The sequence below is a fragment of the Furipterus horrens genome, unplaced genomic scaffold, assembly GCF_987537825.1.
Source record: "Furipterus horrens unplaced genomic scaffold, mFurHor1.1.pri manual_scaffold_5, whole genome shotgun sequence".
NCBI lineage: Eukaryota > Metazoa > Chordata > Mammalia > Chiroptera > Furipteridae > Furipterus > Furipterus horrens.
This window is the reverse complement of record NW_028327175.1, coordinates 159,311,508-159,335,276: the sequence shown is the minus strand read 5'-3', so window position 1 is coordinate 159,335,276 and position 23,769 is coordinate 159,311,508. Positions and strand designations below refer to the sequence as shown.

Below are 23,769 nucleotides of genomic sequence, written 5' to 3'. Positions count from 1 at the left end.
CAATGAAACTACTTCAGAATCAGAAGACATGACCTTTTCAACTTCACCCTTTCACAAATGTAGTGCAGTGGAGTTTGCCAAAGGCTACATGATATGTTACAAAAATCAATCTTTACTATTAAGCTAAACGTTAAAAATACTTGCAAAAATGTAAATTTGCCATTTTTTTGGAAAATAATTCTTTTCATAAACCATTCTGTTTAAATCCAATGAGTGTATTATCACTTTAACATAAATTGTTAATCTTTTCTTAATTTGAATTTCAAATAGGGTAAACATAAAAAGATATAAACTATATAAGCAAAAACTCTTTCGCATCCTCGATTTTATTTTATTTTGTTTTAAAATTTATTCACTTTATAGAGAAAGGGAGAGAGAAAAAGAGAAACACAGATTTGTTGTTTCACTTATTTATGCATTCATTGGTGAGTCTTGTATGTGCATTGACTGGGGATCGAACCCACAACCTTGGAGTATCAGGATGATGCTCTGAGTTACCCGACCAGGACGGCATCCTCAATCATAAGTGCAAAGGAGCTTTGAGACCAAAATGTCTGACAATTACTAAAATCTAGAGAAATGATGAATTCTTAGAGGGCAGCTGTCTTTGGGAAGCCATGCTCAGGGAAAGCAGTTTGTGGAATAGGTTACGCGAGTACCGTGCAAGACTGCAAAGCAGTCAGTGAGAGTTGCTGCTGCTAACTAAAGACAAAGTCTTAAAATGTGAAAAATCACTACAAAAAGTAAATGACAAACAGCAGAGTGTGTTGATGGGTATTAGGATAAAGACTGGTTTTCAGACCAGTGTCTGTTATACGTGAATTTTATCTTTTGAACTCAACCTGAATCTGTTGGAAAGAAGAAAAGCTATCAAGATTTTAGAGGCTGTGACTTACAGTCCATATTCTTGGAGCTTAGCACAATGACTAGCACACAGGAAGAGCTCAGCAAGTTACTTGTTAAAATGAGTGAGTGACTATATAAATGAAGTCATGAAGTTGAATAAGTTGGTAGAAAAATCGCTCTATCAGGAAAGGCTTATAATGACAGTAACTGAGGTGCAGGGCTGTTATCACTATGCCTAAGAAGTCACCTTCTTTGCCTCCTCCTGATCCTCTTTATTTTCCTTTTAAAGTCTGATTAAGGGATGTTATTATCAATCATTTCAATTCAAGCATCTAAACTCAACATGACCTGCACTGGCCAGGGGCTCAGTTGGTTGCGCATCATCCCTTACACCAAAAGATTGTGGGTTCAACCCCCAGTCAGGGCACATACCTAGGTTGTGGGTTCGATCCCCGTTCAGGGCGCATACAAGAGACAACTGATGGGTGTTTCTCTCTCCCTTCTTCTCTCTCTAAAAAAGATTGGTAAACATGTCCTCAGGTGAGGATTTAAAAAAATAAACTCCTTCTATGACCTAACCAGAACTCTTAATTTTTAACCCTACATCTCCCTCATAAAAACATGTTTCTCCTACATATTTCAGCTTAACATGGTTTTTGATTCTTTCCCCCCTCATGCCTCACATGTAATCCTTTAGCATGTCCTGTGATTCTACTTCCAAAGCACAAACTGTATTTATCCAAGCCGCTTGGATTAATCTTATTTGAATCTAATTTACCTCCCTGCTTCCCCTCTGGTGCCACTCCCTTCCCCTACAAACTATTCTCCCCTCAGGAGCCAGAGTGGTTTCCTCAAAATGCCAATCAGACCATGCCACTCTCCTCTTAACAATTCTATGAAGCTTTCCACTGTACCTACAATAAATCCAAACTCCTCTCCCTCACCTACAAAGCCTTTTCATCAGGACTGCTTATCCCGTCCCTGCCCCACTCCCTCCCACTCCCCATCCTCTTCTGCACCTGCCACACTGGCCTGTCCCATCTTCTAAAATGTCTAAGGCCAAGCCAGCCAATGAGTCTGCTCACCTGAATGCATTTCTGCAGAAATTTAGAGGAAGCTGGCAATAGTAAAACCATGTTACGAGCCTTAAAGACGCTGGAGTCATTAAGGTCCCTGAAAATAGCTATAAGAAAAAATAAAAAATGAAAATAAATAAAATGTCCAGTACCTTCCAAAGCTTGTTCCAGCCTGAGGACCTAGCATTCCCTGGAATACTCTACCAAGGAATCTCTACTTTGCTTCCTTTTCCCCCACTAGTTCTCAGCTCAGTGTAAACTCCCACCTTTTCACGGGCCTTTTCGGATCACTGGAGCTAAAAAAGCACCCCTTCCCATTAAATGTTTACGATATCACTCTGGTTCCTTTCAAAACAACACTCATAACCTGACATTATCTTGCTTATTTACGTTCTCCAGGAGAGCAGGACCGTGCTTATCTCATTCATCACTCTATACTTAGAAAAGTGGAAACAAGTGCCTGACCCACAGTGTATATTTCATAAAAATTAAATATTGAATGCACTAAACATTGCTATTACTCTCAGAAAAATTTTTTTCCTGGCAGACTGACCTCTAACAAGAAACAAGGTGTTTATCACACTATATAAGTGCTACAGACTCTTTGGGGTGACCCAGACCTAAGCATTCTGAAACAAATTAATAGGCAAGTCAACATACAGAGCTATTTATTCTCTGTATCACGTTACAACTGATCTTGATTTTTGCACTGGAAAGGGACCCCATCTCAATTTTTGCATTTCTTAAAATGACTAACATATATTAACAATGTATTGTGAAGTACATATCTTTTTCCAACAGTTTTTAAAGATTTATAAAATATACCAGGATCCTCTGATGAGAAACAGCAGCCAATTAAGATTTTTCTGGCACAAAACATATCTCAATATTTATCCAATAAATGAGATTTTAATGTTTTCTATCTGTGCAATGTTACTGAAGAAATATTCTTCTCTGGCATCAAATAAGGTAATACCTCCAAAGTATCAAAAATCAATTCTTGCCCTAGCTGGTGTAGATCAGTGGATTCAGTGCCAGCCTATGAATCAAAAGGTTGCTGGTTCGATTCCCAGTCAGGGCACATGTCTGGGTTGCAGCCCAGGTCCCCAGTTGGGGGAGGGCAAGAGGCAATGTTTCTCTCCTTCTCTTTCTCCCTCCCTTCCCCTCTCTTTATAAATAAATAAAAATAATAATACATCAATTCTTAGAAAAAACGAGTAAATGAATTATTGAAACAAGTCAATTTATTATATTTCCAACAAGGCCTTTTTCCATAAACAAGACAAACTATTTTACAATACTTTACAACAACATAACTTAAGTGTTTTAATATTTTCAAAAAGAAAATGTTTCTTTGGGAATTTAAGAAAGTAAATACTTGGGAAAGAATAACTACAGGAAGTTACTTTTTCAATTTTAATATAATAACAGGCTTCTCTACCAGGTATGTTACTCAGCACTTTTCCTCTTAAAGAATCCATCAAGTACCACACAACAAAGAACCTATCTTTAGAAAATGAGGCAGGAAAGGTTTATATTTAAATAGGAAACAAGCAATCTAAAATACCAATCACATGTCACTTTAACAAGGCAATTTACATAATCAGGTGTCAACTTACTATCTTTTTGTTGATTAAAGTCCTATTAAGATTCAATTGGTCTATCTCAAGTTCAAACTGCATGCATCTGGCTATAAAAGTAAGTAACACAATGGACTAGGGCCCATTTCACTAAGGGAAAAAAATATCTTCAATATTGCACATGTTCTTTCATTAAAAATGAGGATTATTAAGTCAGGGCCATCTTGGTTCTGAATCTCTCCATTTTTGTTGGAAGAAGACTCACCATCTCTTTACTAAGTTCTAGCTCAACTTCTATTTCCTGGGCAGCCTCAGGGTGCTTTTCACAGTAATCAACAATAAATTTGTAATGTTCCAATGATGTTGCCAAATTTTCTAGCTCTTTCTTGGGATCTGAAGTGATGATTCTGCCATAGAGACGGGCAACTCGAAATTTAGCTAACATGGCAGGGCGAAGAACATCTTCCCCTATATGCTCAGGAAATACTTTATTTGGGTCTCTTAGTGAGTCTAGGAAGAGCTGGTAGTACTTCAATGCTGATTTATTAAGATTATTTATTTTTTTTATGATGTGTGAATCAGGATCCCTCAGCTTGTCAGCAATGGCAACCTTCAAATCCATCATATCATAGTAAGCATGTGCAATTTCAAACTGAATCTGTCTGTTGACCAACAGATAATACTGTGGATTCAGGTCCACAATTAGGGGCTCTAGCATGGCTATTCTACGTTTATGCATCTTGCACCGTCTCTCCATGTCAGTTTCAAAGAATGCAAGCACCTTAAACAGAGCACTGTGGTCTTGGACCACTTCAATATGGTCAGTGACATAACCGTCAATCTGAAAGAACTCTTTTGCCTCACAGACATAGTGCTGACCCAACAAGAAAAGTTCTCTGGCTTCTTCAAAATCTAAAGGTCTCAAATAGCTCACTTTCTCTTCTACTGCAGAGATGGCATCACAGAGTTCACCGGTTCCAAACTGCACAGCTTTTTTCCTAACACTTTCTTCTTCATCTAGTTCTTTTTTCCTTAAAGCTCTGAGTTCAGATTGTTTATCAAGATCAAGCTCTCCTATATTGTCCTGAAAGAAAAAATAATTATGGTTAAGTAGGACACTGACCTCCTGCTGTCAAATAATATTAAAGCAACTGCAGAGTTAAAAAGAGAAAATCCTCTTACTTCCCAGACTGACTTAGGGAGGTATTACAATCTTAAACATCTTTTAAAACGTTTTCCTTCTAACTATATTCCAAAATATAAGAAATTAGGAAGAAGCATTTAAATAGATAAACCACTTACATACTTTATTTATTCCTCTTTAGGGAACTCAAACTAATTTATAGTTACTCAGATAAGATAAATCATATAAAAAAACATTAAAAAATGTGAAACATTATATACATGTAATATGTTATTATTAGCATTAAAGTAAAACTGCAATATAAATCCTAAAAATATTTCAGATATTCCATTAAGATTAATGATACAATGTTTATGCTCTAAGTTATTTAGTGAAATATCTTACAGAGAAATGCTCTAGGCCCTTTAAAGACATGAAAGTAAAGATAAAGAGTTAAATCTACCTTTGTAGTTAAAGTTATCCCTCCTGCCTCCTGGGACAAAAAATACACACACACACACATATATAGATGTATATATAGACATATGTAAGTATATAGATATAGCTATATAGATAGCTAAGATGGTTAAGAAATAGAGTAAGCTTACCCTCCTCTTCCTGGCCAATAAAATTAATCATCAGATCCCTTATTGCTCAGACTCAAGATCTTTTCTTTTTTTCTCCTGATTTTGTCTCTCTAGACCTACCTTGTTCAAAAAAAGAGACATGTGTGGATGACTACTGCCTGAAATGCATGAGTCCAAACTGAGATGTGGGCTGTGTAAAATAATAACTATCCAATCTCCAAGAACAGAAAATTGTTTTATCCTCGCCCGAGGAGGACATGCTTATTGATTTTAGAGACAAGGGAGGGAGAGAGGGAGAGAAACACTGATGCGGGAGAGGAACAGCGATTAGCTGCCTCCAGTAGTACGCGCCACAACAGAGGACGGAACCTGCCACCCAGGAATGTGCCCTGACTGGGAATAGAACCCATGACCCATTGGTCCATGGGACAATGCTCCAACTACCTAAGCCACACTGGCCAGGGCTCCAAGAAATTCTTGTATGAATAAAGCTCCAGTTGGAACCTCTTAATTTTTAAATACTGATGACATATAGAAACAACAAATTTTTTTATGTTCTGGGTTAAAAAATAATTAAAATTAATTTCACCTGCTTCTTTTTTTCCTTTTCTGATGTGGCCACTAGAAAATGTAAAATTACATACGTAGCTGGTATTCTATTTTACTGGACAGCACTGCTCCAAACAGGTGACTCCGTCCACACGCACAGCCGCAATCGCCATTCGTGGGAGGATGACTCACAAGTCTACAGCTACAGCCCAGACCCCTTTTCAAGCTCCAGACCCGGAACTACAGCCCCTTTATGACATCTCTCAGAAGATTCAGAGGCATCTCACCTTCAACATGTACACAGCGGAACTCCTATTCTTCTTCAGCAAACAGGTTCCTATCCTAGTGTTATTTTAGGGAAGAACACTTTCTCAATGGGGACAGCCAGCAACCTAGGATCCTTGAGAATTTCCTCTCCTCTCCCTTTACCCCACACTTCCAATCTGTCACCAAGTCCTTAATGTTTTGCTTTCAAAGTACCACTTGCATCCAATCTGTTTTCTTCTTCACATCTCACCTGGACCGCTGCAGTGCTCTTCTAACTTATCTCCCCCATCCACTCTTGCTTTCCCTCTACTCTCCAATCTGCTACCTAAGTGATTGTTCCAAAACCCTTCAAGGCTTCCATTCCTTGAAGGCCCTTCATGTTCTAGCCCCTTTCTAACTCTCTTACATCACGTGCTCTCTCACTCTCTTCCAGCCTCACAGGCCTTTCTTTGTTCCATCCCTTCTAATACCAGGCTCTTATGCCCTAGAACTTTAAAACATGCTGCTTCCGCTCCTTGGAATGGTGGTGCCCCATTTCTCCAGTCTAGGTAATTCCTACCAGTCCCAGAGCATCCTTCAAATGTTACTTTCTCCTATTATGTCTTCTCATATCATGTGTCTTTGTGGAACTTATCAAAGTTGCACTATTACATGAAGTCAAAAACCAGGTTTTTTTGTTCATCAGAGTACAGTGACTAGCATAGACCTGGCATAAATATTTAATTAAATAAATTTGTGCATGTTTAAGTCTAATTGAAGAAGCCTTTTGAAATAAGCAGATGATCAAATGATGACGTTAAAGTAACAAAAAAGGTCAGATTAAGGAAAATCTGAATAATTTTTGATGCATGGCAGTCAGGTTACAGATTCTAGTGCCCAGCCTGGAAAACATCAACTAACTGAAGGGTAAGCGTTAAACCACGTATTTTGCTCAACACAATACCTTCAAATGCAGGCTGTAAGTCTCTAAATCTTGTTTACTTACTTGCTTCCTGGCTGCTTGTCTGTTTGCATTCTTTCTACGCTGCTTTTAGAGCAAAAGAAAGTGGAGTTTTTCCTGGCTCTAATTTCTCTAACTATTAAACTCCCTAGTTCTTTTCCCTATTTCCCTACCCTCCATCTCCAAAATGCTCCTGGGGTTTTGTAGTTTTATTTTGTTTAACAATTTTACCAGGTTCTGTATTATTTACTAGTAAAAAATTATTTTACTTTAATAAATAAAAATAGAAAAAATAAAGCACAATAGCTCCTCCAGGAAAGCCTATGTATCTACACTTAGTATATTGCATACAAATAACTTATTTTCTTTCCTCTTTAGTGGTTAGAAACTAGACTCTAGTCTGGATCAGTAATAATAATGATGGTGATCAACATTTACTGAAGACTTGGTATGTCTCAGGTACTTTTCGGAGACACACACACACACACACACACTCTCATAACAACACTGTTAAGTACGTAGTATTATTACCGGTGAGGAAATTGAGTAAATTGCCAAGAACACATAGCTACAAACTGGCAGGGCTTTTTCCAGATATATTTATATTTGTATTTATATTTATTAAAGTATGTTTTTTACAGGTTGGGGCAAAAGTAGGTTTAGAGTTGTGAGTATGCAAAACAGTATATTCTGATATTATTATGTATTAATTATTGTATTATTTTCCATACAAACTATAAACCTTTTGTCCTACCCTGTATCGTCGTCGGCAGCCGTCCGTCTCGAGAGACGATGGTGTAGCTTCTTAAGAGTCTATCTGCACCGCCGAGAATGGCTGTGCAGTCCGACTCGGGAGTGACGCGGTATCTGTCTCCTCCCGTGTTGAATCGACATCTTGCGATGACGCTGGAGTGTGCTCTCCAGTGGAGCTGAAGCTACAGAGCCTGGGCAGGGTGATATGGAGGGTCTGCTGTTGCCCATGCAGCAGACCCCCCCTCTCTTCGCAGCTGAAGGGTCCAAGGGAAAGACGGAGTCCATACAGCTTGGCTTCAGGTGCGCCGCAGGAGTTGCCGGTGTTGACTACAACGTCAAACCGCCTTAGGGACTCCGGCTCCGGATTTTCTGTCGGGGTTTACTCCCTTAGCCTTTCCCCTGAAGAGGTATGCCGCAAGGCAGCGGAGGTTTTTTGGAATCAGAGTTTTCCTTCTCTGATGTGCCCTGACTGGAAGATCGAACCAGCGACACTTAGCTCGCAGGCCGACGCTCAATCCACTGAGCCAAACCAGCCAGGGTAGTCATAGGATAACGATAGTACATATCCCAATTTTCCAAAATTCTCTCCAGTGGGCTGCCATCAGGGACTTGCCCAGAACTGCTTGTATATACTGTATATACTGCATAAATTATATAAAGATTAGTAAGAACTGTTTCCTGACCTCAAGTTGCTTATAGTCTAACAAGAAGTAATGGAACATGAACAGGGACAATCCAAAGCAGAATTTAAGTGACTTAGGAAGAGGTAAGAAAAGTTCTATGGAGCTTAAAGGAAGGAGGTATCTGTAGGAGTTGAAGAACTATGCATTTCATAATTATTTATTGAGAACCTATTATACCTGGAGATGATATAAATATGATGTAGACCCCACTTCTCAGGAAATCATATTCTATCCAAAGAAAAGTCTTCAGGAAGAAGTGGTATCTGAAATAGGCCTTGAATGATAAGTAATATTTTAAAAGGTAGAGATGGAGAGTCAGAGATATTTATGAGAGCATTCTACATGTCATGCATAATAAACATACAGTGAGCCCAATAAGCATAATTCCAATTTTAAGCTTGCACTTATGTCTTGCTCATTTAGAAAGAAAAGGCGGCTTTTGACTGTATTACCTGCATTGAAAGTTGGGCATTCTGCATGAGAGTCAAACAGTATTTGATCCAGCATCTTGCTATTTCCCCTTTTCTTTGATGATAAAGCTCTGGCACATCTCCTTCAGCTTCAGTAGCTAAAATTACAAACATGATTTGTTTAAATTAATGGTCATAATAGTAATTTTCATTGTGTATTGTACTGCATTCTTTGTTATATCACTTTTTCCTGTTATAAAAATAACAGATCTTCATTGAAGCACTGAAGGGGAAAACTCCACTCCACATCCCCTCTACCAGAGGCATCCACTTCTATTGTTTTTGCATAGTTCTTTCTAGTTTTCTTTTTTTTTAATTATCATATCAACTGTATTTCTTCTGCTGTGATTTACAACCCCATGACTTATTTATGTTATAACTATACATTTTTAAATTATATTATTTTTTATTATATTTGTTTTTAGAGAGAGAGGAAAGGAGAAAGAGAGGAAGAGAAACATCAATGTGTGGTTGCCTCTCATGCACCCCCAACTGGGGACCTGGTGTGCAACCTAGACATGTGCTCTGACTGGGAATCGAACCAGCAACACTTAGTTCACAGGCCAACACTCAATCCACTGAGCCACAGCAGCCAGGTAGTTTTTTCTTATGTATTATCTCTAGGTGAAAACAAAGGCCATGATATACACTGTTTTGAATATAGCTTTTTCTTCCTGTATTATACCACTAACTTTTTTACCCATGTTATCTTCAACCCTTTAACATCATTTTTAAGTATAGCATTATATACAATTAAATAAATATGCCATACTTTATCTAACCAGTCTTCTAATGTTGGGCATTTGTCATTTCCTATTTCTTCTATTACAAACAACTCAAACACAAGATTTCTGTGCATAAATCTGACTGAATTTGGGATTATTTCCTTAGGACAGATTCCTATAAGTGGAGTTCACTGGGTCAGAGTTTACATCATTTTCAATGTTCTTGATACATACTATCAAATTATTTTCAACAAATACTCTAACCAACAATAATATATCCAGCTACTCAATGAAAGCATTTGACATTGTCACTTTTTTAACCTTCCTATTTTGAAGAGTAAAACAATGGGGGGTTGAGGGAAAAAGTAAAGGGTAAAGAGGAGATAAATATATGATGACAGTAGATGATTTGACTTTGGGTGGTGGGCACACAATGCAATGTACAGATCACATATCATAAAAATGTACACTTAAAACCTCTATAGTCTTATTAACCAATGTCACCCCAATAAATTTAACTTAAAAAAGACTAAACACTAAAAAAACAAATCTTACTGGTGGTTTAATTTTTATTGATTTTGGGGGGACAAATGCCTCTTAGATTTCAACCAATCTACAATTAATTCATTGTAAGAAATTAAGGGGGTAAAAAAGAACTACAGTGAACCTTTGAACAATATGGATTTGAACTGCATGAATCCATTTATATGTGCATTTCTTTCAGTAAATATATTGGAAAAATTTTTGAAGATTTGCAACAATTCAAAAAACTCCCAGAAAAATCATATAGCCTAGAAATATTTTTAAAAAACCAAGAAAAATAAAATAACTAGTATGTACACATATTTTATGCAGAAAGCATTACTACCATAAAATATTACAAATCTGTTATACAAAGTTCAAATTTATCAAAACTTATGCACAAACACAAACTATACATAGCACACCGTTCGCAGTTGAGAAAAGTGAACATAAAGATGCAGTATTAAATCGCAACTGTAAATTATGATTATAACTGTAAATTAACTGTCATACATACTGTAGTACTCTAATAATTTCGTAGCCACCTCCTGTTGCTAATATGGTGAGCTCAAGTGTTGTATCTGCCCAAAATGCTATGTAAATGCTAATAATCTCTGAGCAGTTCATCTCTCCAGTAAGTTGCATATTGCAGTAAAAAGTGATCTCTCATGGTGCTCATGTATTTTTCATCGTGTTTAGTGCAATACCATGATCATTGAATAACACCATGGGACCCATACAAAGTGCCTCTGGTGATGCTGGAAGTGCTCCCAAGAAGCAGAGAAAAGTCAAAGTCATTACAAGAATAAGCTGAATTGCTGGATATGTATCAGAGACTGAGTACTGCAGCAGCAACTGCCTGCCATTTCAAGATAGATGAATCCAGCATAAAGATCACTGTAAAAAGGGAAAAGGAAATTTGTGAAGCCATCACTGTAGCTCTATCAGCAGGCACGAAAACTCTGAACTTCTCGTGAAATAACCTTTTAATCTCATTAAAGATGCAGCTTTTATGTGAGTGCAGGATTGCCTAAGAAATGCATACGTAGACCTGGCTGGTGTGGCTCAGTGGAATGAACGCTGGCCTGTGAACCAAAAGGTGGCTGGTTCAATTCCCAGTCAGGGCACATGCCTGGGTTGCAGTCTGGGTCCCCAGTTGGAGGCATGTGACAAGCAATTGACCATAGATCTATGTATCTCTCCCACATTGATGTTTTTCTCCTTCTCTTTCTCTCTCCCTTTCCCTCTTTCTAAATAAATAAAATCTTAAAAAAAAAAAAGGCATATCTATAGATTCAAAGCATACCGAATATGATTCAAGAAAAAGTAAGGTCATTATATGACAATTTAAAGCAAAAGGAAGGTGAAGGACCTAAAAGCTGGAGAAGTTAATGCCAGCGATGGATGGTTACTTTTAGAAAGAAGTTTGGCTTTAACATGTCACGGTAACAGAAACAGCACTGTTGGTAGACCAAGAGGCAGCAGACAAGTTCCCAGATGCCATTAAGAAAATCATTGTGGAGAAAGAATATCTGCCTGAACTGGGTCTTTTTTTGGTTTTGTTTTGTTTTTAAAGATTTTGTTTATTTATTTTTAGATAAGGGAAAAGAGGGAGGGAGAGAGAGAGAGAATAAAAACATTGATGTGAGAAAGAAAACATCGAGCAGTTGCCTCTCTCAACCCCCAATCAGGACCTGGCCCACAATCCATGCATCTGCCCTGAGTGGGAATCAAACTGGTGATCTTTCAGTTTGTGGAACGTGCCACAAAGTACATTTATTAAGGAAGAAAGCCCGCAGCATGACTTAAGACAGGAAGGGATAGCCTAACTGCTGTTCTGTGCAAATGCAGTCGGGTTTATGATCAGCAGTGCCCTTATCTATAAGCTGCTAACCCCTGAGCCTTGAAAGGAAAAGATAAATACCAGCTGCCAATCTTCCGGCTATACAACAAGAAAGCCTGGACTGGTTCCATTGGTGCTTTGTCCCTAAAGTCAGGAAGTACATTGCCAGTAAAGAGCTGCCTTTTAAAGTTCTTTTTTGAAATATTACAATGCCCCTGGCCACCCAGACCCCATGAGTTCATCGCCAAAGGTGGCTAAGTGATCTACTTGCTCCAAACACTACGCCTCTAATTCAGCCTATAGGTCAGGGGGTCATAAAGACCTGTAAGGCTCATTATACACAGTACTCTACGGCAAGTATTGTCAATGCTATGGAAGTGAACCCTGACAGACAGAACACCATAAAAGTCTAGAAGGATTACAACATCCAAGAGCCATCACTGCGAAGGCATCAAGCCCAAACAATAAAACCCTGCTGGGGAAAACCTTGTCCAGATGATGTGCGTGACTTCAGAGGATTTACGACACAACCAATCAAGGAAATCGTAAGAGAGTGTGGCTATTGCAAAAACAGTAGTGGGGGCGAGGGTTTTAAGAAGCTTGGAGCAATTCAAGAAATCAGAGACACCATGCCGGAAGGCGACTTGAGGGGGCGGAGCGCTTCCAAACCAGAGGCAGAGGATGAGGGAGAAAAGGTGGGAGAAGCAGCGCGAGAAAACAAACGGACACTCATCAGTCTGGCAGAAGGGTTCTGATCGTTCAAGACTGCTTTTGCCTTGCTTTATTACCTGAACCCTTCTCTGATAACGGGCACGTAAAGCAAATAGTGGAAGGATTGGTGCTGTATAAAAACATTTTTAGAGAAATGAAAGAGCAGACAAGTCAGACAGAAATTAAAACATATTTCTGTATAGTTCGAGTGTGCCTGCCTCTCCTGCCTCCGCTTCCACCTCTTCTGCCTCTGCCACCCGAGACAGTGAGACCAACCCCCCCTGCTCTTCCTCCTCAGCCTACTCAGCATGAAGACAACCAGATGAAGACTTCTTTGACGATCCACTGACACTTAATGAACAGTAAATCATCATCATGCCGTATAGTTAATGAACTTATCTGTTGAGTACGTGTCTTAATGTGATAATCTAATAACTGTATGGCAAAACCTGTATCAAACATCCTTGTCATCATCATCTAAGTATTCATCGTGTAAGAACATCATTTGCAAGACCTGTACTGAAGTGGATAGCCTACCCTTACATAGGCATAAGGTGAATGATATTTAATGTAAAATTAATAAGGTTTTTATTTTCATACTGTTTCATAACTTTGCTTTCAAAGAATTACATTACCATACATTATGCCTCTATCCCTCATAATTAAAGAAACGAGGTACATATTACCTTATCATCACAGGTAAGTGGTTTCTCAAAGACATATAATGTTTTCAATACTGAATTATGACTATAACTGTAATACTATAGGCTGTGGAAATTCTGTAATGGTTCATTCATTAACATATGTTAGGCTACTGTGAAGCAATCATTATCAATTACAATGGACTACAATAAAGCAATCAATACTGTTGCTTCATTACCAATGCATGAATCATACCTGTAAATAAATGAGGTCCTCACTAAGTTCCTTGAGCATCCTTATAACCAGTGTTTTGAACTCTGCACCTGATTTTTTATCTCCACTTCGTTTAGCTCTTTTTCTGGAGTTTTGATCTGTTCTTTCATTTGGGCTATGCTTCTTTGTCTCATTTCGGCAGACCCCTGTGTTTGTTTCTATGTGTAGGTAGAGCTTTGACTCTGTGTCTTCATAGTGTGGATAGCTTGTAGGATCCAGTGGCACAGCCTCCCCCTATTAACCAAGCTGGGTACTCCAGGTGCGCCCCTCATGTGGGCTGAGTACACCCTCCTCTTGTAGTTGAGCCTTGGTTGCTGTTGGCAGTTCAATGGGAGGGATTTTACCCAGGCCAGTCAGCTGCAAGGACTGGCTGTGACCACTATCAACCTCCATGGAGGATCAGCTGTTCAGGGACAGGGTGGTGGTGTTCCTATGTGGTCTGTAGCTGTCCACTGAGTGCACTGGCCCTGGGATTTCCCAGGTGGTACAGGCCAAGGTCAGCCCCTTCCTGTGTTCTGCCTAGGACCACCCTGCCTGAGCTATAAAGCAATCTGAGGTAGCTGCCTCTTGTGCTGGGCTTGAAGATTCCCGGGCAAAGGCAAGCTGTGAATCTAGGCTGTCTGCTGGTAGTGCTGGGCCTGGGGTTCAGTGAGGCCAGCTGTTGCTTTTTTGAGAGGATTTAGGAAGTTGTGAAGCATGAGCCAAGACCAGCCATTCACATGGAAGAGCACCTTGGGTGGGCCCATAAGTTAGGTGGGGCAGTCTCTGGGGATCTCCAAGGTAAATCAAACAGTGTTAGCCCGGTTGGTGGAGTCTCAGATATGGCAACAGCCACGTGGAGGGAGAGTTTAGAAAGAGACAATGGCCACTGCTGGCCTTGATGCCAGACACTTCAGTTCCCCCCTTTATGCCACTGGTGCCTTTCAAGCTGCTACCCTGGTGCTGGAGCTCAGAGGGAGTGAGTCTGAGTAGCAGAGTCTGTGTGTGGGTTCTTCAGGAAGAATTGGTTGGGGCCCCAGCAGTTTCTTCCACTGAGTCAATCTCTGCTGGATTTTGCAGCCAGAATTTGTGGGGACTTAGCTTCCTGGCACTAGAACCCTGGGTGGGGGACCCTGGTGTGGGGTTGGGACTCCTCAGTCCTGAGATATCTGTCTTGAATTTTTTATCCACCACATGTGGGTGAGGGACCAGCTTGTTCTGCATCTGCATCCCTCCTACCAGTCTGGATGGATGTGGTTTCTTTAATTCCATAGCTGCCAGGCTCCATTCAACTTGATTTCTGATGGTTCTGAGTGATGGTTGTCTATATTTGTAGATTTGATGTGGTTGTGGAAAGAGGTGAGCCATGTCTGCCTATGCTACCATCTTGGAAAGTATTTTTTAATTGTAGTTGACATATAACATTAGCTTCAGATCTATGAGTCAATATTTGCATATTGCAAAATGATTAAGAAAATAAGTCTAGTTCACATCCGTCATCATATAGGCAAATTTTTTTTCTTGAACACTTTTAAGATTTACTCTCTTAGCAACTTTCAAATATGCGATACAGTATTATGCTGTAAATCCCATGACTTAATTATTGTATAATGAAGTTTGTACCTTCCTCTTAAAAAGATTTCCTTCTAAATAATACTCTATTGTATATAAACAATTTCATTATCCACTTATCCATCAACTGCTACTTAGGTTGCTCCACATCTTAGCTATTGTACATAATGCTGCAATGAACATGGGGGTGCTGGTATCTTTTCGTTAGTGTTTTCCTTTCCTTTGGACATATACCCAGAAGTGGAATTGCTAGTCATGAGGTCGCTCTATTTCTATTTTTTGAGAAACATCCATACTATTTGCCACAGTGACTGCACCAATTTATTCCCACCAAAAGTACATAAGAGTTCCCTTTTCTCTACATCTTCACCAACACTTATTTCTTGACTTTCTGATACTAGCCAATCTAACTAGTGTGAGGTGATATCTCAATGTGGTTTTGATTTGCTCAAATATAAATGTTAACTGTGATTTTTGAGACTAAATAAAACACTGTAATTTAAAAAAAATGGGTATTTTGACACGTCACTTCTTTAGTAGTTCAACCAAAAATGTATACAATAGTACCCCCTTTTCTGTGGTTTCGCTTTTTGTGGCTTCAGCTCCCCTAGGTAAATAATGGTCTGGAAATATTCAATGAAAAATTCCAGAAATAATTCATAAGTTTGATTTTTAAAAATTATTTATTATTTTTTATAGAGGGTAAGGGAGGGAGGAAAACAGGAGAGAAACATCAATATGCGAGAGACACATATTGGCTCCTCTCACACAACCCCCAACTGGGGAGCTGGCCTGCAACCCAGGTATGTGCCCTGACTGGGAATTGAACCGGCGACCTTTCAATACAAAGGCCAGCTCTCAATCCACAGAGCCATACCAGCCATGGCATACTTAATAAATTTTAAATTGCATGCCATTCTGAGTAGTGTGATGATAGCTCATGCTGTCCTGCCCCACCCTTTTGTCCACGCTGTATACATGCTACTTGCTCTCAGACACTAAGTAGTCATCTAGAGTGACTGCTGCGGTATCACAGTGCTTGTGTTCAAGTAATCCTTATTTTACTTAATAATAGCCCCAAAGCACAGGAGTGGTTTAAACTTTATAGTAGGTACGTATATACAAGGAGCGACCCAAAAAACCTGGAATTATCTTCTGGAGGGCAGGCCTCTTGTAATACAGGTTTCCCCTGCTACTTGAATGTTCTAGTAACTTGTCTGCATCCGTGTACCAGCTGGCGTTGCTGTGAGAGGCTGCACTTGGCTTCGGTAAATTTTCTTTTTAAGATTCTTTTAACCAATTTGCCCATCTCATGATGGGTGATTTACAAGTGCATCTGCTTACAATGTCCTGAGTGTTTAGCAGTTTTTGACCAAAAACAGCATGACCCCTGTGACCCACCCTCCCTGTTCACCTGATCTCAACCTGAGTGACTTTTTTTTTTTTTCCTGGATTTAAAAAGTCCTCAAAGGGAAACATTTGCTGACCTGGAAGAAGTGAAACAAAAAACGGCAGAAACACTAAAAGACATCAAAACTGATGAGTTCAAAAATTGTTTAGAGCAGTAGAAAGAAAGTCTCAATAGGTGTATTGCATCAAATGGAGAGTACTTTGAAGGTAACAGAAGTTTCAACATGTAAGAATAAATACACAATTTTTTAATAAGTAAATTTGTTTTTTCTTGTTTTGCCCCAACAGAACATAGTATATATAAGGGTTCAGTACTATCCACAGTTTCAGGTATCCACCAGGGGTCTTGGAACGTATCCCCTGCAGGTAAGGGGGCACTACTGTACTCTGAATCTTTGCATAAGAAAACACTGAATCACCAACTAATGGAAATTCTATGACATGATAGGACTATATTTTTAAAAAGTGTCTATGTGATAAATGAGAAAGAGGCTGAGGAACATTCCAGATTAAAAAAGACTAAAGAGGTGTGACAACTAAATGTAATATGCAGTCTTGAACTGGATATTCTGGTATTAGAAAAGAACTGCTATAAAGGACATTATGAGGACAATTAATGAAATAGAAATATGCACTATAAATAAAAGAATTGTATAGTTCCCATTCTATGATTACATAAGAAAACATTCTTATTCTTAGGAAAAACACACTGAAGTATTTAGGGGTAAAGGGGTATAATGTATGTAATTTTCTCTCAACTAGTTCAGAAAGAAAAATAAAATATGACTTCAAATGAGGGAAATATTAAAAACCGGTGAATTTAGAAGGGGATATGGTAGGTAGTTTTTTGTTTTGTTCTTAAATTTTCTCAAGTTTAAAAATATTTCAAAATAATATTTTTAAAAAGCTATATATAATAAAACATGCACACATAAACTTACCGTCTTCTGTGGTTGGGTTCTTTCCAATTTGACCAAAAATGACATTAGCAGCTGATAAACAGTGCCTAGCCTCCATAAAGCATAGCTGTTAAGGAAATAAACATGAGTAAATGCAACTGTCCCACAGCCTTATTTACAATTGATATTGCATCATGTCTTTTGATATGGGAAAAGCTATTAAAACCAGGCAAAAACCACTAAGGAGACCCTGGAAAATTGCTGAACATTAAGAAGGTATATAAGACATATTATAGTATTACCAGGTTAAAAAGCTACATCAAAGTATAATGCCCCTAAACTCTTAATACTCCAAACTGGCTGGAAGACAGCTGCTGACTGAGGTAGCGCTCCTCAGGTAATCAGTAAGTATGCAACAATAACTATTATCATAGACCCAACAGGCCTCAGATAGTCTTTAGGTTCATTCCAGATAGTCAAAGTTCCATGCATGATAAATTCTTAGACCATTTACATTGTGTCAAAGGATTTACAGATTTAATTTTTTTAGGATTAAAGATCCCTTTTATATCCTACCATTCAAAGTAAAAAAGAATCAATTTTGATAGGAACAGATTCCTGTCTTCTAAAACCTTTATAATTTATAATGAGGCTTTCCACAAAGTTTTCAAGTCAAAAGATTTTCACAGACAACTTTATGAAACTGCTTTAGCAACACACTTGGAAGACTTTGTAATTCAAATTTGGGCATAGTAAACTTCTCAAACACTTGGAAAAGATCTCCTTGTTAATATAAACATTTTGCATTTATCATGCAAGTCCAACTTTTAGTTGGAAGCCACTTTCTTAAATATAATTGCCTACTTCATATTAGATATACCTGATTTTGCTAAGGAAATTTTTCATGGTTAACTATGACTTTAAAATGTCAGCATTAAATGTAGCTCTCCATTACGGCAAATTCAGAAGCCACCTTGAGAATAGCTGGGGACCGACCATGTATAGCATTAGTCCAGCAACATCTACAGATCAGTGTTGGTATTAAACCTCAAAAACCAAAAAGTGGCAGTTTACATAAACAACTTTAATTGTTCCTCCACAATCCCTTACCCATCATTATCACTTCGGCTTTTTCCAGATTGGTTCCCTGTGAGCAGCCACTACTAGAACAGTGCCCTTGTACCCTCTAGGTGGCTGGTAAATGTGGGACTTTAGCACTTGCCAGGTAGGCACTCACCAAGTAGCAAAACCTCATCACTGGAACTAGATGAAGATGAGGATGATATAAATGACAATTCTATTTTTAAAAACATGGTTCAAATCTCTTTTTGCAATATATCTTAGCTACTTGTAACAAAAACTTGTAAAACATCTTGGTAAAAAAACATAAAAGCACAAGGTAGGGGAGATACTGATGAAAATTACTGCATGCTCCACATAAGCAATGCTTAACAACTTTAAATGTTAAATTACTTTAAATTAATATCTAGATATCTAAGCATTATTAACATCAATGTTGTTTTAAGTATTAATTAAAATCACAGTGAACATGTAATTTTAAAGTTGCTAAACAAAACAAATAAGGGGCCTCCAGAAGCTATAACAATGGTGCCACAAGCAGAGGCACCAGGTACCACTTTTTGATGATGGCCACAATGAAATGGATGCATGAGTTAGATTTAGCTGAACGCTCTGAAATACGCAGTAGCATTACTTACATGCTTGATCTTAGACCAAAGTCCTAGAAGTGATGCTGCAGTCGCCACAGCCCTTTCTCTCCTGCTAATAGCTTTTCTGAATGAAATTCTGTGGGGCAATACTTTAAAAAAGGGCGTATTTACAGAACCAGCACTAACAAAAATTTTAGAAAGGATAAAGGCCCAGTAAGGATACAGCAGCACGTAAGCAGAGAGATCTAAGAAGGAACTCTGATAAGCAAAAAATTATTGAGATTTCACAGAGGCTTCTGAATCAGAAATACAAATAAAAGTAATTTCTATTGCTGAGATATCTTATTGAGGATTATCAGAAAATCTAGCTGGGAAAGGTGGCTTAAAAGTGTTTCAACATTAAAAACTCTTAGGACTAGAGGAACAAATAAGTCAATTAAGAATATACCAACATGATTCTGAATAATTTTGATAAACAACTAAAAAGCTCAAATTCGTCCCTGTGCAAAACTCCAGTGAAGTATATATTGATAATAAAGACCTGGAACTCTGGAACTGAGCAGAGATCTTTCCAACATAAAAAAATTTTATTATAAAGGAATTAATTCTAAAGAATAACTGAAATGCATCACATGCTTTTATCAAAGCCCACATTTAACAGTCAACTTCCTCAGACAAATTCTCGTAACTACCAGATTACCACTGCCTAAAGATAAAATTATATCTACAAGATAAAATCTGCAATTTAAGGTAACATCTCACTAAAATGAATTGAGACAGCATGCTTTTATCAAAAAATAATTGGTCTTAGGTAACATGTAATTTTAGAAACTAGGAACATGTTAGACAATGATAAAACTCAGTATTTTAAGATTCAGTAGATTAATGCAACAAAGCTACAAAATTTTAGTATACTGCCAAATTAGGATGCACTTTTCTATCGAGTTTATATCATAAAATACAAGCTACCTATTTTTAAAAGATGATATTTTCAAGATACTATTTGGTCTATATTCATATACTCTATCAGTAACTTTGTTAGATAACCACTCCAAGAAGCCTACCTTATTGATGTAAAACTGTGACAAGGTAGCAGCATTGATCGCCCACTCTACAGGATGGTAGGCACTGTGCTCAAGCTGGCGTTTTAGAGTGCTGTGGCAATAATGAGCAGCCTTCTCAAACATTTCCATGTGCTGGTAGACTTGAGCCAGGTAATATAGGTTATGAGTATAAACCTTCTCAAATCTATGAAGAAAAAAACCCGTATTCACGTAATGATTTACAACGTAGGCAGAACATTCACATATATTTACATTGATCCTCTCACCAACTCTTGAATTGGGTACGGCTAGTGCATCTACCTGACAGATAAGGAAACTGAGCCTTAGGTTTGAACAGGGTCACATATTTGTAAATGGCAAATGAAGGTTTTAATTTGTATCAGAATCTACACTCTAGACTTTTAAAGAGTGCCTTGAAGGAGAAAACATGCTTTTTTTTGAACAATCACCTACCACTATGTAGAAATACCCGTGAGGGCATTTCTCACCTTTTTGATCTCTCTTGTTCAGTCAGCTTCTCTTCTTCAGGGAGAAAATGCTCAGTAGGATCAAGAGGAGGACTACCAATCTACAATTAGAAAAACGAAACTCTAAAATTTTACTGTAAACACCAAGCGCCCTCTTCTGGAGAAACTGGAGAAATCAAAAATTTAAAAGCCCGATCAAATTTAAAAGCCCAATATACTTTTTACCAGTTCATGTTACCCAAGAAGTAATTTTCTTAACCATAATATATGAAAGAGTCAAAGAAATAAAAGATTTCCTACAAACTCACACTTGACAAGATTTTAACTGCTGTTTCAGGTGAAATTCAAATACAGTAAAAAACAAAATAAAAGAAAAACACGTTGCTTTTTTAACTATGTTAAGTCTTAAGTCTGTTATGATAAAAAAGTTCTTTTAAAAACCTACATAAGCCCTGGCAGGTGTGGCTCAGTGGACTGAGCGCTGGCCTGCAAACTGAAGGATTGCCAGTTTGATTCCCAGTCAGGGCACATGCCTGGGTTGTGGGCCAGGTCCCCAGTTGGGGGCGGGCAAGAGGCAACCAATCCGTGTATCTCTCGCACAATATGTTTCTCGCCCTCTCTTTCTCCCTCCCTTACTCTCTTTCTAAAAATAAATAAAATCCTAAAAGAAAAAAAAACACCTACATAAGCATGACAAATAGGAAAAATGTATACATCCTTAGAGTGATACTGTTCTAAACTGACCAGTAATGAAAAATCAAATTTTAAATAATTTTTCTAGCATTTTTTCCTCAAGGAAACAAGTATATATTACCCTCTTTCAATAGAGGAACATTAAAACCAGTCAATCCATTGTATTGCCTTGTGCTTCTGTTTCCTCATCTATAAAATGAGAATAATAAGAGTATATATCTCATAAGGATGCTACGAGGATTCAATGAGTTAATATATGTATTTCAAGTCTTCCAAAAGAATAGTACTTAACCTCTGCCTCATTCTACCTCTTTGAGAAAGTCACATCTATATGCCCAGGTTTGCTTTAAACTGAATTCACTAATCACCAAATAGCAATAATGTTTCCCATTAAAAAAAAAAAGTGATCTTACATTCTGGATGCAAACCTGAAAATCATGACTTGGGCTTCTAGAATTCACAGAAAGTAAAAATGACAAAGTCAAGAAGCAAGGCAAACACAATACATAAGTAATTCTTCAGAGACCACATCAACAATTTTGAGGGCTATTTAGTACGCTTACCCCTGTATTGATGAGGGGAATTAATCTGTTTTATTTTACATATATACTTTATTGTTATGACTATCACACTTTGTGTGTGACACTAACAGTTAAATCACTCTCTTAACCAAAATAGAGGTATAAAAGTATACAGAATTTTGTTATGTGTTTTATGTTTCTTATTAATACTTTTTTTTTTTTTTTTAAACAGAGAGAGGGGAAGGGAGGGAGAAAGACAGGGAGAGAAACATCAATCAGTTACCTCTCCCACGCCCCCAATCAGGGACCTGGCCTGTAACGCAGGCATGTCCCCTGATAGGGTATCAACTAGAGACCCCTTGGTTCGCAAGCCGGGACTCAATCCACTGAGCCACACCAGCCAGGGCAGTACTATTTTTAAATGAAATATGATAGGTATCTGGTATCTACATATTTTAATTTAATAAGTTCATGTATTAAGAGCAAGAGCCTAAAATCATAAAAGACCAACATCTCATGTCTTTGTGGTGCTCTGCTCTCCTTAGTACTTCAGGAGAAAAGTAGTAACATCAAGGTAGAAGAGCCATGACTTTTAAAATTCTCCAATTTGGGGGTATATTCCTCATGAAAAAATAAGTGTTAAGGGCCTATAAACATATATTCTAAATATACATTCTAAAATTTCTTGTGGGTATAATTAAATGTTGATTTGTTCCAATCTTTATCCTCCAGGTATAGGTAGAGATCATATTTTGATTCTCCAGCATATTTGCATAGTACTTGGCACATAGTAAAAACAGTAAACGTCTAATGAATTAAATTCACAAAGCAAACAGGACTGTTCAGTCTGTGCATTCTGCTTATAGCACATTCCTTCTATCTGCTATCATCATTTGACATTACACTGTTCTTAAAGGAGCACCTCGCACTTGTAGCTTACTCTAAGTTCAACTACTAAGTCGGGCAGCATACTGGTTAAAAGTATGGGTTCTGGAGCCACATCCTGCGGGTTGGAACACCAGCTTCACCACTCACTAGTGTGCGGAGGCAAGTCACTTAATCCTTGTGCTGTTTTCTAATCTCTAAAATAAGGATAATAAAAGCATCCACCTCCTACATTGTCATGAGGATTAAATGAGTTAAAATTTGTAAATCACTTATAATAGTGCTGGCAAGTACGCTATTAGGTGATCACTTAAACAGCTCTATAGGGAGGTCCCTATGTATACTAGAGTCATATACTAAGATTATGAGTGAGAAATTCTTAAAATCAATTCTTGACTTAGTTTCAATCAAATCTTAAAATTTATCTGACATGCAACATACCTCTTTCATGTACTGATTATATAGTGCTTCTGATGATTCTAGGTAGGCTTGTGCTGTTTCAATTTCTTCTCTTTCAGACCATAAGATACCCAGATTATTCTGGAAAATAAAGAAGAGAAGCAATGACAATATAAACTTCTAATTACAGTAAGTTTCATAGTTTCAAAATCAATATTTACTTATCAAATAGTACTAGGGTCTTACTAACAATGAATTACTCATAATAATATTGCCCTTATGTAGTGGCAAGCAGCTGCAGATGGGTCCCTAACGATCTCTGCCTTTTGGTATTCATGACCTTGTATAATCTCTTCCTCTGAAGTATGGGCAGGATTTAGTGATTTTTAGTGATTTGCTTCTTCTTTTTTTTTTTTAAAGATTTAATTTATTGCCCTGACTGGTGTGGCTCAGCAGACTGGACATGTCTCATAAACTGAAAGGTTGTTGGTTTGCAAGTTTAATTCCCAGCCAGGACACATGCCTGAGTTGAGGGCCAGGCTTTGGGTTGGGGGCGTTTTGAGTGGCAACAGAAGGATGTTTCTCTCGATGTGCGAGAGAAACACTGATCAGCTGCAACT

At 38.0% G+C, this 23,769-nt stretch overlaps 1 protein-coding gene and 1 non-coding gene across 2 annotated transcripts in view; one reads left to right on the top strand and one right to left on the bottom strand.

Annotated features, from left to right (window-relative positions):
- The first annotated feature begins 1,907 nt into the window (after positions 1-1,907).
- LOC150010200 (small nucleolar RNA SNORA33) lies at positions 1,908-2,037 on the top strand. Its single transcript, XR_016511578.1, has one exon. It is a non-coding gene; the product is annotated as a small nucleolar RNA SNORA33 (small nucleolar RNA).
- A 1,110-nt stretch (positions 2,038-3,147) lies between these two features.
- The window catches only part of KIFBP (kinesin family binding protein), a 29,033-nt gene continuing 8,411 nt past the window's right edge, over positions 3,148-23,769 (bottom strand). Inside the window, exons 2-7 of the mRNA XM_090279440.1 lie at positions 23,192-23,290; positions 20,673-20,752; positions 20,185-20,368; positions 17,493-17,577; positions 8,857-8,972; positions 3,148-4,586 (exon numbers count right to left, since the gene is read on the bottom strand). Coding sequence (XP_090135566.1) covers positions 3,711-4,586; positions 8,857-8,972; positions 17,493-17,577; positions 20,185-20,368; positions 20,673-20,752; positions 23,192-23,290 — 1,440 coding nt within the window. The 3' untranslated portion in view covers positions 3,148-3,710. The remainder of the gene's footprint in view (positions 4,587-8,856; positions 8,973-17,492; positions 17,578-20,184; positions 20,369-20,672; positions 20,753-23,191; positions 23,291-23,769) is intronic.